We start from the raw sequence: 17,184 nt of genomic DNA, 5'->3' as shown, positions 1-17,184 counted from the left end.
GCAAGGATGAAAGAATATCAAGGTTCTAAGTTACATGGGTTTTTTGTTTTTTTGTTTTTTAGACGAAGATAAAAAGACTGTGTGAAGTCAGAAATGTTTCACTTTCTTACATGCATATTCTCACATGGATCCAGACATTTGTCATCATGCATGATGTGGGCCTATGCATATGCACACACACAAGCTTGGACACACCACACACACACTCACACACATGCATACATGCACACACACACACACACATGCACACACTCACACACACACACAAACACACACACACACACACATGGCTTGGCTTTGCTTCACAAACATATACACAAACACGCACACACGCTCACACAAATCACACATACAAACATAAACACACACGAACAAGGACATGCAAATGCAGAATACGCACTCAGACTCATACCACCCTCACTTTTGCATGCTTAAACTTGAAAACATGAACTAGACCCAGACCAGTGTAAAAGTAGACCTAGACTGATGGATGACTCATGGCAGAAGAAAAAAAAAAGAAAGAAAAGAATGGAGTGAGAGCGACGCTGAAAAGATGCCATGTGTATGGTATGTGATTGAGGGCCTGTGTTGACCTGTGTGTCTGTCTGTCTTCTGTAGGGACACTATCAGTGCGGAGCTGGCAAGGTACTGTGTCCTCCCTCCTCTCTCCCTCTGTCGGCTTCTGACCTGCTTTGCTGTGCTTGGTGCATGCATGTGCTTGAGACTGGCAGTGGAGTGTTGAGCTTTCTTTCCTTCCTTCATTCCTTTTTTTTTTTTTTTTTTTTTTTTAAACTCACTTGGGACGGAAAGTTTTCTCCTCTCCTTTTCCCAACAAACGCCCCATTTGTTAGGGTAAGAATAAAAAAAATCACAAAAAATACAAAACATAAAGTAACTGAAAGAAACTTGCTGTACTTGACCCACTGACCCCTCTCCTCTTGTTGTGTGTACACCCACCTCCCTCCCTCTTCTCTGCCCTCCGAATTTTGAGTCACTGTCATTTCCCTCTTGCTGGTAGCTTTCTTCACTGCAGATACTTTATTCAAAGTCTTCATCATCCTCGTCGATATCGGAACCTTCAGTTTGAAGCATTTCAATCACTTCAGCAGCAGTAAAAACCACTGTCATGATCTATATTGCTCCCAAAATTTCCACTTGTATCGCATGCAACACCATTTTCGATACGTATGCAGATTAGCTTGTTATGTGGGGTGCCGAAGTCATTGGCTTGCCGGCGAGTGTGCTGTTACGGAATCCCACAATGAAACTTTCCATTGGTCCTCGACATGTTCGCAATGCCTAGTGTAGCTGTGGTTGTTATGCTACCCCATGAGGAAAACATGGAAAAAATTTTAATTGTCAAAACTGCTATAGCGTTACTCTGTCCGGAACTGCGTCTTATATTCAGGAACGCTATAGCGTTCCATCGTCTGGAGTGAGTTAACCTCTTGCATTTGCTGCAGCCACAGCCAAATAGTCAGAAGAGTTTCTCTGTGTAAAATGTGTAAATGCAAAGAGGGTTTAAAAAAAAAAAAAAAAAAGTTTTTTTTTGTTTTGTTTTTTATTATTCTCTCTTCTGACAGTGTCTTTTTGTTGTTGCTGTTGTCTTTTTATTTTTGTTTGTTTTTGTTTTTGTTTTTCTTTTATGTATTCTTGCTTGTATGCTAGAGGCACTCATAGATGTTTTTTTACGTGAGGCAATGTATGTGTTTTGTTGTTCTTCTTTTTTAAAAAGTGTATGTGAGTGTGTTTGTTATGCAGACGCGTGTGCCTGTGTTTGTGTGTGTTTGTGTGAAAGTGCATGTGTGTGTGTAACATGCATATTTGTGCATGTGTGGAGTGTGTAGGTGTGTGTGTGTGTGTGCATTACTCTTGTCGTATGGTTGCTGTTATTGTTGCTGCTGTCCATTTATAGAAAAGTATGATTTTATAGGGGATTTTGTTTATCTTCATTTTGTGCGGTGCACTTTGTCTAATCATATACATGTAACTTTGAGTGTCATTCAGCCAAATATATTGTTTGCTGTGTATCATTTTTGACTCACTTGCGTAAACAAAGTGAGTCTGTGTTTTAACCCGGTGTTCGGTTGTGTTTGTGTGTGTGTGTGTGTCCGTGGTAAACATTAACATTGCCATTTTCTCTGCAAATACTTTGTCAGTTGACACCAAATTAGGCATAAAAATAGGAAAAATTCAGTTCTTTCCAGTCATCTTGTTTAAAACAATATTGCACCTCTGGGATGGGCACAAAAAATAAAAAAAGAAGCCAAATTATATGCAAACTGCATTTACTGTTATATTTATATTTTTTTTATTCTCTAAACTTGGCACTTTGATCTGATATTCTGACACAACAACAGGAGCAGTCATTATTATCATTTTTTGTTAAAACAGGAACTTCTTTTGCTAAGCATGGAAGTTATGTTTATTTTGCAAACGTTTTGGTGCACATAGTAAAAAAGGGAAATTAATCTGTAGTTAATGCTAGGGGACTTAATTTGCTTTAAACTGATCTTTCTCATCTTAAACATTACATTTTGAAATTATACTCAATACATAAAAAGCTTGTGTGTTTTACTCTGAGTGTACAGGGCTTTCACTATGTTCATTCGCCCAAGTGGTCTTTTTCGGAAAATTACTAAAATCAATACGACGAGTGGACTTACAGATCAGCCCTGAAGGTCATGGGCAAAAATCAATTGCGTACACATATTTATACACATTCAAAATGCGTGCTCATATTCTTCGCAAACACGAACGACGCCATTTTGTTTCAAGTTGTTGACCTGCCCGTTCAATCCTATATTCAATCAACAATACACGATAACATGTGATGGAAAGTTGGAGAAGGAGACCGTTAAATATTTATTCAGAGAAAGATTTGTGAACGCCTCATCACTTACTGGAATATGCCCCAAACTGCCATAAAAATATCCACAGAATCAGTCGGAATTCACAGTTAAAAATAATAAACCATGTGAGTTAATACCCTTGAATTGATGAAACATAAAAATTTCCAGTCTTGACTTTTCTCAAAATGAAGTCCTTTTCACTTCATAAGACGTTTAGAAGTACTTGTACTTGGCTCTACGTGTTATTAGTTTAACAAAATTGATTGTGTGTTTGTCTGAGAATGGCAGAAAGATGGGCACACACAACTGTTAATGCTAGTGTTTCTTTTGGAAGTAAGTTGGGTGTGTGGTTGTGTGTGTGTGTGTGTGTGTGTGTGTGTGTGTGTTCAGATGAGTGTTGATGATAATGTACTTTTATGGCTCTCTGGCACTTTCTTGTTTTATCTTGCGGAAGCACAAAGCTCTGCTCATGTGATAACATACATAAATTGCCCATTCAGCACTCAGATTCCTTCCAGCGTTGTGTAAGCATTGTTCTGTGAATGCTGCATTGATTTTGTTTGTTGATGAGAGCTTTGAAAACAGTGTGGTGGGATGATTTCTGACTGTTGCAATCAACTTAGCCAGACATTGCAAAAACAGTGTTTGGAAATACTCTTTGCAGTGTGAAGACAGCAAAGAAAATGTTGTAGAGTTATCGTGCAGGAATATAGTTTGCTTCTTTATTGTCTGATTTAACTTCTCTCTTTCCTTTGCTTGTGGCCTGTTGGTTTGCTTGCAGCGTTGAACATCTGAAGTGAATTATGTGCCTGTGAGCTTTGCGGCTTTGTTGGTTTTTGTGCTCAAGCTTGCTTTGTGCCCCATTCATGGAGGGTTTGTTTATTTAATTATGTATAATTTATTTTGTTTTCATGCACATCTGACTCTAGGACTGACACGCATGTTGGGTTTATGTGGCCAAGCATCTTCTCTTTGAAAAAAAAAAAAAATTCTTTTTTTTTTTTTTTTTTTTAAACAGATGTGGTGTAGCTTATATGGATCATCCTGTTTGCTTCAACACCCCCTTGAAACTGAAACTGTCTAATATTTAAAGTAAAGATTCTCAGTTTGAGAAGATAAAAAGTACTACAAAGTTGTATTTGGCATTACCGTTAAAGGTTTCTTTGTTGCAAATTGGAAGGTTGGCAAAGAGGACACCAGGAGTGTCCTGGACACACCAGTATAAATTCACTGCCCAAATGGCCCTAAAAGGATATTGGATCTTTATCCTTTTTTTTGAAAGCCAACATAGTTGGTTATTTGTATCTTTTCTTAGTTGTTCATTTTTGTGTTCCTACTATGATAAAATTCTGACTGTCACTACGATCTTCAATGCAGCAGAGTCGCTAGCTGAAAGCAGAATTTTGTTGTTGATCCTTGTAGCTTAAAAAGTAAACAGCGCTTTTGGCCTTGCACCTTTTCTGTCTGGTGACACTGTAATCACTTCATGTTGATAAAAAGATTTCACCTCATGTTTAGATTGTTTGTCTGTGCATCCTACATGCAGCACGTTACTTGTGCCTTATCGCCTTCACTTTGCACTTGCAGTCGTGTTTTATTGTTACTCTGTCAGAACCATATTTATTGAATATTCAGGTTTGAAACACTCCTTCTTTTATAACCACTGGAATGTGGTGTGCTGTGATGACAAAAACAACTGACACTGCATTTTAGTATGATATATATATATATATATTTTTTTTTTGTGTGTGTGTGTGTGTGTGTATGTGTGTGTGTGTGTGTTGGGGGGGGGGGGGGGGGGGTGTCATTTGATTTAATCTGTGCATTTTTTTGTGATGATTCTCTGTTATGTTGAGTGTGTGTTGTGTTCAGTGTCTGTTGATGAGACACACGTCAAGTAACTTAATTGAGAAAATAATGGCGATTGAACTACAAATAATGTGTGTTGATTACTATCTATGCTTTAATGTGAAGGTATCTTCTTAGCTCTTGGTTTTGTTTTGTTTTGGGGGGTGGTTTTTTTTTTTTTTTCAAACTGAGAAGAATGAATGTTTTGTGATCAAGTACATTCACCTGTTACATAAGTGTCAGAAACTGAGGGTGACATGCAAATGATAAGCTGAACAATTGATACTTTGTATTTTGAATGTATTTTGTTGCACATTTGATTATGAGAAGGTGATGGTAATAAAAGTGGTTTTTACAAATTTTTTTATTTTGTTATCAATCGGGGGTAGTTTTGATTTGTTTATTAGGTGCTAGAGATAGGTTTGTGGGGGTCACATTGATTTGTTTATTAGGTACGAGAGATTGGTTTTGGAGGTCACATTGATTTGTTTAATGGTGCAAGAGATTGATTTGGGGGTTCTCTTTGATTTGTTTATTAGCTACTAGAGATTGGTTTTTTGGGTCTCTTTGATTTGTTTATTAGGTACGACAGATTGGTTTTGGAGGTCACATTGATTTGTTTAATGGTACAAGAGATTGATTTGGGGGTTCTCTTTGATTTGTTTATTAGCTACTAGAGATTGGTTTTTTGGGTCTCTTTGATCTGTTCATTAGGTACGACAGATTGGTTTTGGAGGTCACACCTATTTGTTTATTAAGTACAAGACTTGTAAAGCCATGCCCTGTCAACTGTGCACCACTGAGACTTGCTTACTTTGCTTATTAAACGTTACAGAGAGAAACAAATCCATAAAACTATACTTGTCAGGGAAATAAGTGTGCAAATAGAGAAGCGGGATGCTCTGTTGACTGCAGACACCGCCCAGCGCTCGGGGAATGCGTGGGTTCCTTCGCCAGCTGCTTCCCTGTGGCGTTCCTGGAGCCAGACCTGAACAAATACAACCGGCATTCCATCCTGTTTGGCCTGGAGGGGAAGATCTCTGAGCATTCCTTGGAGGCACAGGGTGAGTGGGTTGATGTGTGAGGAATGGGATTATTGTCTTGTCTTGTATTGTGTTGTGCTGCATTGCGTTGATTTATGTTGTGTTGCATTGTATTGTGTTGTATTACATTTTTGTCATAACAGATCTGTCGGTGTGAAATTCTGGTTGCTGTTCCCAGGGAGAGTGCATCGCTACAATGAGAGCACCACCTTTATTTTCTGCCTGGATGTGTGTTTTCCTATCAAAGTGGATTTCTTTACAGAATTTTTTGGGGGACAACCCTTGCATTACGGTGGGTTCTTTCATGTGCACAAAGTGCATGCTGCACACGGGACCTCATGTTATCGTCTTACCTGAATGACTAGCATCCAGTCCACCACTCAGTTTCAGCACCAAACAACACTCCCTGTCTTCAAATCTCAGCTAAATACCATCTCAGCTAAAAACATCTGTTCTGAGATGTTTTTGTGATTTTTCTTTATCTCCTCTGTTGACGTTTTTGTGATTTTTCTTTATCTCCTCTGTTAAGTTGAGCTGTTTTTTGTTCATGGGTGCATATGTGTGTGGTTGGTTGAGTGTGTTTTGTCACTGTGAGGCGTGGCTGATTGTGAAAGGGTGAATGCCAACGTATCGAGTCTTTGAGAAATGGGCATTACAAATGCCATTCATTATTATTATCATGATGGGGTTTGTCATCATTTGTGTGTAAAAAGAATTAACATGAGCGAAATGCGCTATTCAAATGCCATTGATTGTTATTAATGTCTTAATGATGGGGTGTGTGTATGTACAGTGAATTGACTTGGAGAAGTGTGCTGTTCAAATGCCATTGATTAATATGATTATTATCTTGATGATGGGGTTTGTGTGTACACTGAATTAACATGGGGAAATGCGCTGTGCAGATGCCATTGATTATAATGATGATGATGATGGTCAGCTTGAGAAATGTGCTATGCAAATGCCATTGATTATAACGATGATGGTGAAAGTGTGTGTACAGTGAATTAACTTGGAGAAATTCGAGATGTTAATGCCATTGATTATGATGATGATGATGGTGAGGGGTGTGTGTGTGTATAGTGAATCAACCTGGAGAAAAGCGCTATGCAATGCCATTGATTATGATGAGGGTGAGGGTGTGTGTGTGTGTACAGTGAATTGATTTGAAAAAATATGCTATACACTATGCAAAAGCCATTGATTATGATGATGATGATGATGGTGAGGGTGTGTGTGTGTGTGTGTGTACAGAGGTGATGGACCAGCTGAAGGAGAACCTTCCCAGCCTGAACAAGATCGTGGCGGAGATTGAGGAACTTGCACACTCCGGGGGCAAGTACATGGAGGCCCCCCACGTCATCGAGGTCACCCTGCCCATGGTCTGCAGGTGAACAGAAGATAACCGTGAAAATGAATGTATTTATGTACTGCACTAAATCTTGTAACGTCAGGCTGTCTGTGTTTGTAGGTCAGAAGGTAATAATATGAATAAATGTCTTTATATAGTGTAAAGTCTTATCTTGTCAAGCCCCCTATATCTGCGGGTCAGAAGATAATGATAAAATAAATGTATTTTTATGGCGCTAATTCTTATGAGGTCACACTTCCTACAGTTAACTTCCCATAAGTTAACATTGATAAATGTATGTATATGGCGCAAAGTCTTGTGAGGTCATGCTGCCCATTGTCTGCAGGTGAAGAGACGATAACGATGAATAATTTATTCATATAGACATAGACAGATGCTGAAGGGAGGAAAAAGACCAACTGATGGACTGACAACATTGCAGACAGAAAACCATTTGCAGAGACCAGGGCTTTGATGAAAAACCAACAGACCTGGAGGAATCTGTTGAATAGTTCTTTGAAGAGATGATGATAATAAATGATTTATTGATATATTAGTTAATCATTCTTAGACATCTTCTTGAATAAAAAAAAAAAAAAAAAAATTTAAAAAGTGCTTGAACTAATGATTTGTCTTCTTTTTCTTCTTCAGTTACCTGCCTTTCTGGTTGGCCCATGGACCTGATGGGACAATACGTGAAGGGTAATTTGTTCTGCTTTGAATCCGCTTTTGCTGATTAAGGCGGTGGTTGTGACTGCTAGTATTGGCAAGAATTAGAATGTATGAGTGTGTGTGTGATTTTGTGTGTGTGTGTGTGTGTGTGTGTGAGTGTATGTACATACATACGTAGACATGCAGATGTGTGTGTGAGTGTGTGTGTGTTGTACATTGGCACACAGATCTCTGTTTGTGTACGTGTGTGAGTGAGTGTGTGTGTGCGCGCACACATGAGGTAGCTCAGTTATTTTGCGTTAATCAAAGTATGTTACTTAAACGTAATTTTAGATAGAAAATTTCCTTTGTGTGTGTGTGTATTTGTGGGTTGGTGTGTGTGTGTGTGTGTGTGTGTGTATAATTGCTGTGTAGAGAAAAACCCAGCATAGATGCGTGATGTCAGCATGTGTTGCTGTGTGCAGAACCAACCTGGTGACCAACGTGACAGCCCAGCAGATGAACTCTGTGCTGGGCAACGTCCTCAAGCTGATCCTCAACAACATTGGCTCAGAGGATGCTCCTTGGATGAACAGGATTGCCAGTCAGTACCACTCCTCTCAGCCATAAAGTATTCAAAATGCATTTGCTCATCCATGTGCATGCACACACGATCACACACACACACACACACACACAGACACACACATGCATACATATGCACGCGCGCATGCACACACACGTGATATAACTGAATGAAGCAGGGAAAAAAAATCACATGTATGGAACAGTTACGGTGTTGAATATTTTAAAGGTAAAAGCTTCCATACAAAACTTCACTTTTCCACAAACATTAAAAACAATTTACCAAGTTATCTATCACACTGTATTTCAAAATAACCAGTTACCCAAAATTTTAACAGCAGTGACCCCCTTCTGTCAATGATGAAAATACTTTTAATGGGTTCCTCTCACTCACTTTCTTTATTTTTGTTTCTTTTCATTTGTGTTTTTGAACCTGCATCTTGTTTCATCGTAGCAGTACTGGAGGCAACTGCTGTGATAACTATCTGGGCCATAAGTTGATGATGATAGAGTGTGTCTTGCCAAAGGTACATCCACAGTCTCTCAGCCAAGAGGGTTTTAGGACAGCTGGCATTGGGATGGTCCCCTAAGGCCATCTCGCCCCGAAGGCTGCAGCACTAAGAGCCTGTGCAATCTTGCCTCTTGGTTTGTGAGTCATAGTCTTTCCCAAAAGACTAACCTCTAAATGAATTTCCAGTGCAGTGGATAAGCCGTTGATCATACAGCTATTACTTTGCTGTTGGCCCAACTGTAAACTTATTTCAGTCTCTGATATAAGCTAGGCACTAGGTCCATATGACTACATAATGATGGACAAAACAGCATTCAGGGATAGCAACCCAGTTCCAGGATGAAAGAGCCATCTTGTGTTACAGTTGCTAAACTTGTACCTCCCTTGTGGAAGACCTGCAGAAAAGCTGAACACCTTTTGGAATAACCTCTTTTGTTGAATATTTATCTGTCACGTTATCAAGCTGTTGCACCAAACTGTACACAGCACATCTTGATTTATATTCAGTCATGTTACATTTTTACAGGGACACATTGATTTGAACAAGCAGAAAAGACTCTAGATGGGAGTTTGTTAGCTGGTGAAATGCTAGAGGTTTCCTCTAGTTTGAAGGACGTTTTCTGCAGGTCATTGTACCATAGTTCACTGTGTGAATTAAAAAAGAAAAAGAAAAAAAAGCTGTGATCATTTTATGAGCAAAAGTGTGAAATTCTTCTGTAACGATTTGCAGCTCGCACTCAGCCGATCATCGCCAACTCCACCCCGGACATGATCAAGGACCACTTCCTGCCCATCGGCCGCAAGCTGAAGGAGAATGCAGAGGCCACAGAACAGCTAGAGAAGAGACTGGCTCACGAAAAACGCATTTCGTCCGAGGGCTCGGAAGATCTGGAGCAGTATGTGCAGGATGTGAGTAATCCTGGCTTCTGGTTTGATATAGATTTGCATAATCATTGCGGATGCATGAAGTTTTTTTGTTGACATTTATATTTTTCTGTGCTGGTGGTTCAGTCCTTGTCCATAGTTCTTTTGTCATCTGTACTGAAAAAAAAAAGGTGAAAATAAGCATTTGTTATATTGTGTGTGTAATAAGCGCTCACCTCTCACTTCCTTCCCCCACCTCCGTCCCTCCGTAACGTCTGTCAAAGTCAACAGGTAGACAGAATTAAATGTGGGCATTGCAGCACATGAACGCACTGATCATACAGTTCTCACTTTGCTGTCTGTAAACCTGTGTCAGTCTGCGATGTAAGCTGAGCGTTGAGTCATCTCCCACATGTGGCGTGTGCAGAAATTCACCATCCTGGTCCGTGACATCTACGCCTTCTACCCTCTGCTGATCAAGTACGTGGACCTGCACCGCTCCCACTGGCTGAAGAACCCAGCTGCTGAAGCAGAGGAGCTCTTCTCCTGTGTGGCTGACATCTTCACCATGTGGACAAAGTCTTTGGTGAGGCCAAAATGTTGGAGGATAAAATGAAAAAAACAACAAAAAAAAAAGAATGAATAAAGAAGTAAAAGAGATTAGGCAAAAGTATATGTTGAAATGAAAAACAAAAAGAAAATACAAAAATATTCAATTAAGTTGTTTAGACTGTGCCATAAATAACTTTAGTCAGCATCGAGGGGTCATTTTAAAAAAAGGGCCATTTTTCACATTGTAACAAAACTCGACAGATGCAGCCAGTTTCCCGCCTGTAGAGTAATGACTAATCTTTGCCCCCCTACCAAGTTTTAGATGAACAGGTCCATTGTGTTGTTTTGACATGAACTGAAGCTGACTGGGAGCATCATATCTGAGATATTTGGTGCTGGGGAATGTTTTTCACTCAGACACTTGGCGGTGAAAAAGTCAACAGAATGTTTTTGTTCTGCCCCAAACAGTTCTTCAAGCGTGAGGAGCAGAACTTTGTGTCCCACAACGAGATCGACAACATGGCCCTCATCATGCCCAGCCAGGCCACCCGCCTGTCCATGACCAAGGTGGAATCGTCCTCGGGGCAGGACAAAGACACGGCCAGCAAGAGGCCCGGGGGCAAGCGGCGGGAGAAGAAGTCGCGGCTGGAGGCGCACAGCAGTCTGAACGTGGCCTGCCTCAAGCGTCTGGTGCCTGTGGGGCTGGGGTTCTTCAGCGGCCGGGAGCAGGAGCTGCTGCAGCAAGCCAAACAGAAACTGTTACAGGTACGTGGGCAGTCCGTGGTTCTGGGAAAGCCAGGGGTTGATAGTGTGACTTTTGTCACTCCAGTTGTCATAAATGTATGTGTAAGGGTTGACTGCGCTTTTGGAAAGCCACAGGTTGATAGTGTGACTGTTAATCCAGTTGTCATAAATGTATGTGTAAGGGTTGACTGTGCTTTAGGAAAACAACGGATTAATATGTGGGGAGTTGGCAGTTCTGGGAAAGCCAGGGGTAAATGCTATGACTCTGCCACTCCAGTTGTCATAAATGCATCTGTAAGGGTAGACTTGACCAAGACAGTTGTCGCAAATGGATAAGGGTTGGTGTCAAGAAAGAAAAGTGTAGGTACGTGGGGACGGTATTTTTTAATAGTGTGACTCTGTCACTCTGGTTGTCATAAATATATGTGAAAGGGTTGACTGCAGTTTTGATAAGCCAGGGGTTAATTCTGTGACTCTGTCACTCCAGTTGTCATAATGTATCTGTAAGGGTTGAAATAGCCAAGACAGTTGTCACAAATGGATAAGGGTTGGCATAAAGATAGGAAATTGTAGGTATTTGGGGGCTGTGCTTTTGGTAGGAAAGGATTAGGAGTGTGACTTTGTCATAACAGTTGTTAGAAGTATAAGGATTGACATCAGTAATGTTGAAAATAAGATAGTTGTTAGGATCGATGTAAAAACAAAAACAAAACGGACAGTGTAGATGGTTGTGACTTTGTCACAACAGTTGTCACAGATATAAAAGGACTGACATCAGCAAAGAAAAATATAGTTAGCATGAGTTCTTATTTTGACATTTTAATTCTACCCTTGTCTTGTCTTGTGTGTGTGTGTGTTGTATGAAGGCTGAGAGACTATGTGGTGTGAGTGACAAGCCTCTGAATGCACAAATAATTTTCATTCGGATTTAGACAGTTTTATTGATTTGAATGAAACTGACCTGAGGTTATGAATAATTTCACTGTCATGTACAGAAATTGCTGCGGAAGACCTTGGGTTTGAAATCGTTCATGGAAAGTATAAATGGTGTGGAACTGGTCATGTTTCAAAAGCCGATCATGAAAGAATAAATGACGTGATTTGTCGTACGCAACAGTCACAACTGATATCAGTGGACTGGAATAGGTAACGGAAGGTATATGGTGTTATGATCAGGTGCAGTTCCATCTTTCTTAGGTAGAGATTCTCACATTCTGGATGATACATACAGCAAAAAAATGCCAACTCACTTGACTATTTCTGTGGTCTCTCACCACCCTCATGAGCAAAACTGATACAAGAAAGTCTTGGGAAAGACAGGCTGTGGATGAACTGGGTTCACTGCTGTGTTGAAGTTGCCTGGCCACAGGTGCCTGACTGGTGTAAAAACACACACAAAAAACTGTTATAACTCGGATGGAGTTCCATACCAGTGTCCCTGCTAAGGTCTGTTTATCTGTCAGAAGTGTGTGAATTGCATGCTGTACTCGTGACTTCAGTGAGTGTCGTCTGAACAAGTCTGAAGGCAACAACTCCAAATTTCGTGGAGGGTAGAGAATAAATCTGACTTGTGCTTGATTGGGATGTTCTTGTTTGCTTGGCCTGCGTGGTATCCACTTGGCTGTCCCACGACTGTCAAGTTTTCATTCACTTTTGAAAAAAAAAAATTATTTGTGATTATTCATTTTTGTGTTTGTTTTATTTCATTGTTATTCATTACTTTTTTTATGTACTTGTTGATCAATTTTTATATCCTCTTCTTCTCACACTTTCTTTAACTTTATGTCCACAGTTTTGAATATAGTAATAGTCATCTGATGAAGTGAATCTGATATTTGTTTTGATAAAAGCTGTGAGCATTACTTACTGTTACTAAGGGTATTACTGCTATTAAAATGTTTCTCTTTTTTTATGTGAATTTGTTTGTTATACAGAGTACTGAACACAAACAAGTATGTACGGAAATCAGTTGTGTTGAAACAATTTGGAGTGAATTGAGCGCTTAAAAAAAGAATTAACAGCATATCTGACACACATATATATATATGTACAAATACTCATCAACAAAACGTTTCAATACATGCATGCTGATGTGGGAACTTGCAGAAAATGATCATTGCGATTCTAATTTTTTTGATAACTTTGATGAAATTCTTTAATTAACAAAAGATATGATCGAAGTGTGAAAAAAGTGATCACCAAAAACAAAGAAACATTTATTGGAAATTAACTTCATTTTTAGGCTAGTGTTAAGGGTGCTGGTTTTTAACAACCTCAGTGTCTTGATATAGCATGTTCACCAGTTTTGACTGCTGGTGCTGCTAAGTACTGAGAAAAACAATAACAGCAATACACCATTGCTCCTGTACAGCATTCCTGGCTGGTGTAACTATACTTCTTCATGGTAACTAATGATTATAACGATGATAATGATAATAATAAAAGCTTGGGGGGGTTTTCACTGAATCTTCTGCAGAGCAAAATCAAAGTGCTTTCACGCCAGTCATTCACAGGCATGCATAACTCTGATTCTTAAGAATGAAAGACCAAAAAAAAAAAAAAAAGATGTGAACAGAAAGCTAGAGACTTGTGTAGATGAGAAGGAGTGGAATGAGAAGGAGTGGAGGGAGCTGTTTTGGAAAGAGGTAGTCATGTTGGTAGGGGACTCTTCAAAAGCCTGAATGCCTTATCTTTATGCTTCATCTGCCTGTTCTTGTTTGGGTACCATCAGCAGCATGACCCATAGAAATGAAAACAACAGAAGTTTACAGCATTGCAGATAACCAAAATTTGTTGGCAGTATATCAGCATCAACAGAATTTGTTTGCAACATATCAGCATCGCACAGGATTGTTACAGGCACTGCTTGAAGCATTGCTTTTCATTGAATTTTAAAAATTGGTTGAATATGGATTATGCGCATGGTTTGCATGTAAAGCGAATGAAAGCAGCAGCATTTTTGCTTGAATCAGTCACATTCATTTTATTATTATTCATTGCTCTTTCATATTTTCTGATCCTGTCTGTTTGCGGTTTGTCCTTGGGTTCTGTGTGAGTGTGTGTGTGTGCGCTTTTCTTTGAATTGTTTCATTTACTTTTGTTTTCTTTGCTTTGTTTTCACCTCATTTCAAGGAATCGTGTGCCACATACATTTTGGCTTGTCACTCAGTATGACTGCTGGGGGGGGGGGGAAACAGCAGCTGTGCACAACGTTGTGACCTGCACTGAACTCACTGTTTGAGCCTGTTTTCTGCGTTCCAGCCGCTTTCCAATGAATGACGTGACATTAGTTCCTACTGATTTGTGGCTGAGTCTAATCTTGTTCAGGCATTAGTGCCTCTTTGATTTGTGACTGAATTTAATCATGGTCACTGAGCCTCCTGGCTTTCTTCTCTCAAATGTCCTTGTCTGTGCTACATTCAGTTGCGGTTACGGAGATGGCAAGTGAGAGCTTTTCTCTCTTTTTTTTTCTTTTCTTTATATGTTTTTTTTTTTTTTTTAATAATTAAACCTAATTTGTATCTATTTTATATATATTTTATAATCAGCTCTATTTTGAATGCTTATACATTTTTCATTGTTGATTTTTTGTTTTTGTTTTTTTCTATTGCATTATGGATTTCTGGTATTTTGGATTTTATTCTTACCACACGAAAGCTGGTTCTGTTACTTTCAAGAATGGCTTTTCATGTTTGAGGTTACTGGCACACTGCAAGCATTTTGGGTTTGCTTGGGCTGTATATACATTCAGCAGTATGAATAAGGAAACGGTTCTGCATGGACTTTTTAATGGAAGTATTTCCACTGAGCAGATGTTTCTTACTGTGTGGTACCTTTCATTTAGTCTTTTACTTGTACATTGCAAAGGAGGTTTTGGAACTTATTGAGATGGGAATTGTCTTATTCATATTCGTTTTTATGAGCAGCTAATTATGCTGAACATACGCAATAAGGAGAGGGGTTATTTCCAACTTTTTTTGTGTGGTCTTGCTGGGATATGATTATAATTTAATTGTAATGCATCATAATTATAGTTATTTATCATTGCAGAAGACAATTCCATTGTGAATCTCTTCCAAATTCCAAAGTAAATCTCTTCCTATCTCATTCTGTTACTGGTTTTTTTTTGGTTTTTTTGTTTTTTTTGTTTTTTTTTATCTCTCCTACTGTCTCAATCTCTCACTCCCTTTCTTTCCTCCCCTCCACCCCCTCAACCTCCCACCCCTCTCTTTCTCTCTGTCCCCCTCTCTCTCTGTCTTTCCCTCTCACCTGTACTGCCTACTCCTTTTTCTTCCCTGTTTTAATGCCTCCCTCTCTGTCCCTCTCCCCCTTTGTAAATGAGCACTGTCCTTGTGTGTGTGTCCCCGGCCATTTGGATAGCATTCTTTGATAAACACATTAACATTCATTAGTCACAGTGTGCACATGTGTGTGCATTAAAATACACTGCACCATATGTAGCAGAAGTAAATGTGCAGGCATGATTTGCACACCCTCTCCCTTTTCCTGTACCATTAATGGCCCATTACACACTACACAGCTAAGATATCAAAATGAGTAATGGAATCAAGGGATATTCATAGTGTAAATGTCACTGTCAGTTGTTGATGGTAACAATTTGTTGGTCTCATTCTTAAATGCAACTGCGAGACCCATTGTTGTGAGGTAATTTTCTGATAAATGACTTGCATTATTGAATTTGTGTTAAAGTAAATTTTCGGTGTCTTTGAATTGTTTATAAGTCAAAAGTAACCCCCCCACCCCACCCAACCCCACCCCACCCCCACTTCCACATCTTGATATCTTGATGTTGTTTGATAATTTTTCTGTCAGACAATTACATATTTCAGAGTGCCTATTGGTGAGTTGTTTTATATTCTTCACTCAGTTGACATAGATAAAAAAAAAAAAAGAAATATGATGGAGATGGTTACACAGAGATAAGGAATAAGTTTTGATCAGACATTTTTTTCTAACTTGGTTTTTGAAATTTTTAAAATTTGAGACTAAAGCAATTCTTTTACAGCAACATGTTGAAGGGCATTTCAATATTCTGCCATAGATTGATACAGCCACTGAATTGTTTGGACAGTGTAATATTTGGATTGGTTTTAATGCCATGGTTCTATATTAACCACCAAATCCACAAGGTCAAACGTTAGGGAAACAGGAGGTGTAGGTGTGTAATGGTGCGGCAGTGACGTGGCGTGTGGTCTGCACCAGTGTGCATGGTGTGCTGTGGCATGACGCAGTTGACGGCAGTGGGGGCGGTGTCTCACTCTTCCCTGTTTCAGAAGGACCCTGAGGGAGACATCGAAGAATTCCTCCTGCACAGTTTAACCACTGAGGAAGGGGTAAGGCTTTCTGGCTGCTTGATACAGGAGTGAGAGTGCTTTGTGTGTGAAAGTGGAAAAGCTGATAAAATGATCATTTATCTCTCTCCCCCCCCCACCCCCCTCTCTCACACACACACACAACATATCTTTCACTTTACTTTAAAAAAAATTTTTTTTATTGTATTTACAAGTGGTGGTGGTGGTATTGTTTGTTTGTTTGTTTTTTTTTTGGGGGGGGGGGGGGGGGGGTTGTTTTGGTTTTTTTGTTTGTTTGTTTGTTTTTTTTATTTTTATTTTTTGGTTGTTGTTGTGTTGTTGTTTTTTCATTCAGTGTTAATGTTTTATACAAACTTAGTAGAGTAGGCACCAAGGCCTCAGTGCGTTGGTTTTAAACAGCAGATGTGGTCTTGCATATATATGTATCTGTCCACCCACTTGCACACATCTTCTTCTTCTTCTTCTTTCCGTCACACGACCAACATCGACTTGCCGATGACTCTGTCGTGGTTCATGCATGCTGGGTATTTTCGTGTCTCCATAACCCACCGAACACTGACATGGGTTACAGGATCTTTAACGTGCATATTTGATCTTTTGCGTGCGTATACACACGAAGGGGGTTCAGGCACTAGCAGGTCTGCACATATGTTTACCTGGGAGATCGGAAAAATCTCCACCCTTTACCCACCAGGCGCCGTTATCGTGATTCGAACACGGGACCCTCAGATTGAAAGTCCAACACTTAAACCACTCGGATATTGAAACTGAAACACACACACACACACACACACACACACACACACAGAATGAAATGTATACATTTTGTACAGCTCACAAACTCTTTGAG

The 17,184-nt window shown here is 39.6% G+C and overlaps 1 protein-coding gene across 18 annotated transcripts in view; it reads left to right on the top strand.

The window, feature by feature from the left end:
* LOC143280962 (ryanodine receptor-like) overlaps positions 1–17,184 on the top strand; it is a 224,004-nt gene that overhangs the window by 140,940 nt on the left and 65,880 nt on the right. For 14 of the 18 annotated variants that reach the window (XM_076585792.1, XM_076585799.1, XM_076585793.1 and 11 more), the window contains 10 exons: positions 619–645; positions 5,616–5,764; positions 6,998–7,133; positions 7,746–7,796; positions 8,231–8,349; positions 9,572–9,750; positions 10,133–10,291; positions 10,726–11,022; positions 12,936–12,953; positions 16,296–16,355. In XM_076585792.1, coding sequence (XP_076441907.1) covers positions 619–645; positions 5,616–5,764; positions 6,998–7,133; positions 7,746–7,796; positions 8,231–8,349; positions 9,572–9,750; positions 10,133–10,291; positions 10,726–11,022; positions 12,936–12,953; positions 16,296–16,355 — 1,195 coding nt within the window. The remainder of the gene's footprint in view (positions 1–618; positions 646–5,615; positions 5,765–6,997; positions 7,134–7,745; positions 7,797–8,230; positions 8,350–9,571; positions 9,751–10,132; positions 10,292–10,725; positions 11,023–12,935; positions 12,954–16,295; positions 16,356–17,184) is intronic. The other 4 variants (XM_076585804.1, XM_076585794.1, XM_076585791.1 and 1 more) reach the window with 3 other exon arrangements.

Source organism: Babylonia areolata, chromosome 4, assembly GCF_041734735.1.
Source record: "Babylonia areolata isolate BAREFJ2019XMU chromosome 4, ASM4173473v1, whole genome shotgun sequence".
Classification (NCBI taxonomy): domain Eukaryota; kingdom Metazoa; phylum Mollusca; class Gastropoda; order Neogastropoda; family Buccinidae; genus Babylonia; species Babylonia areolata.
This window is presented reverse-complemented; position numbering and strand designations above follow the sequence as displayed.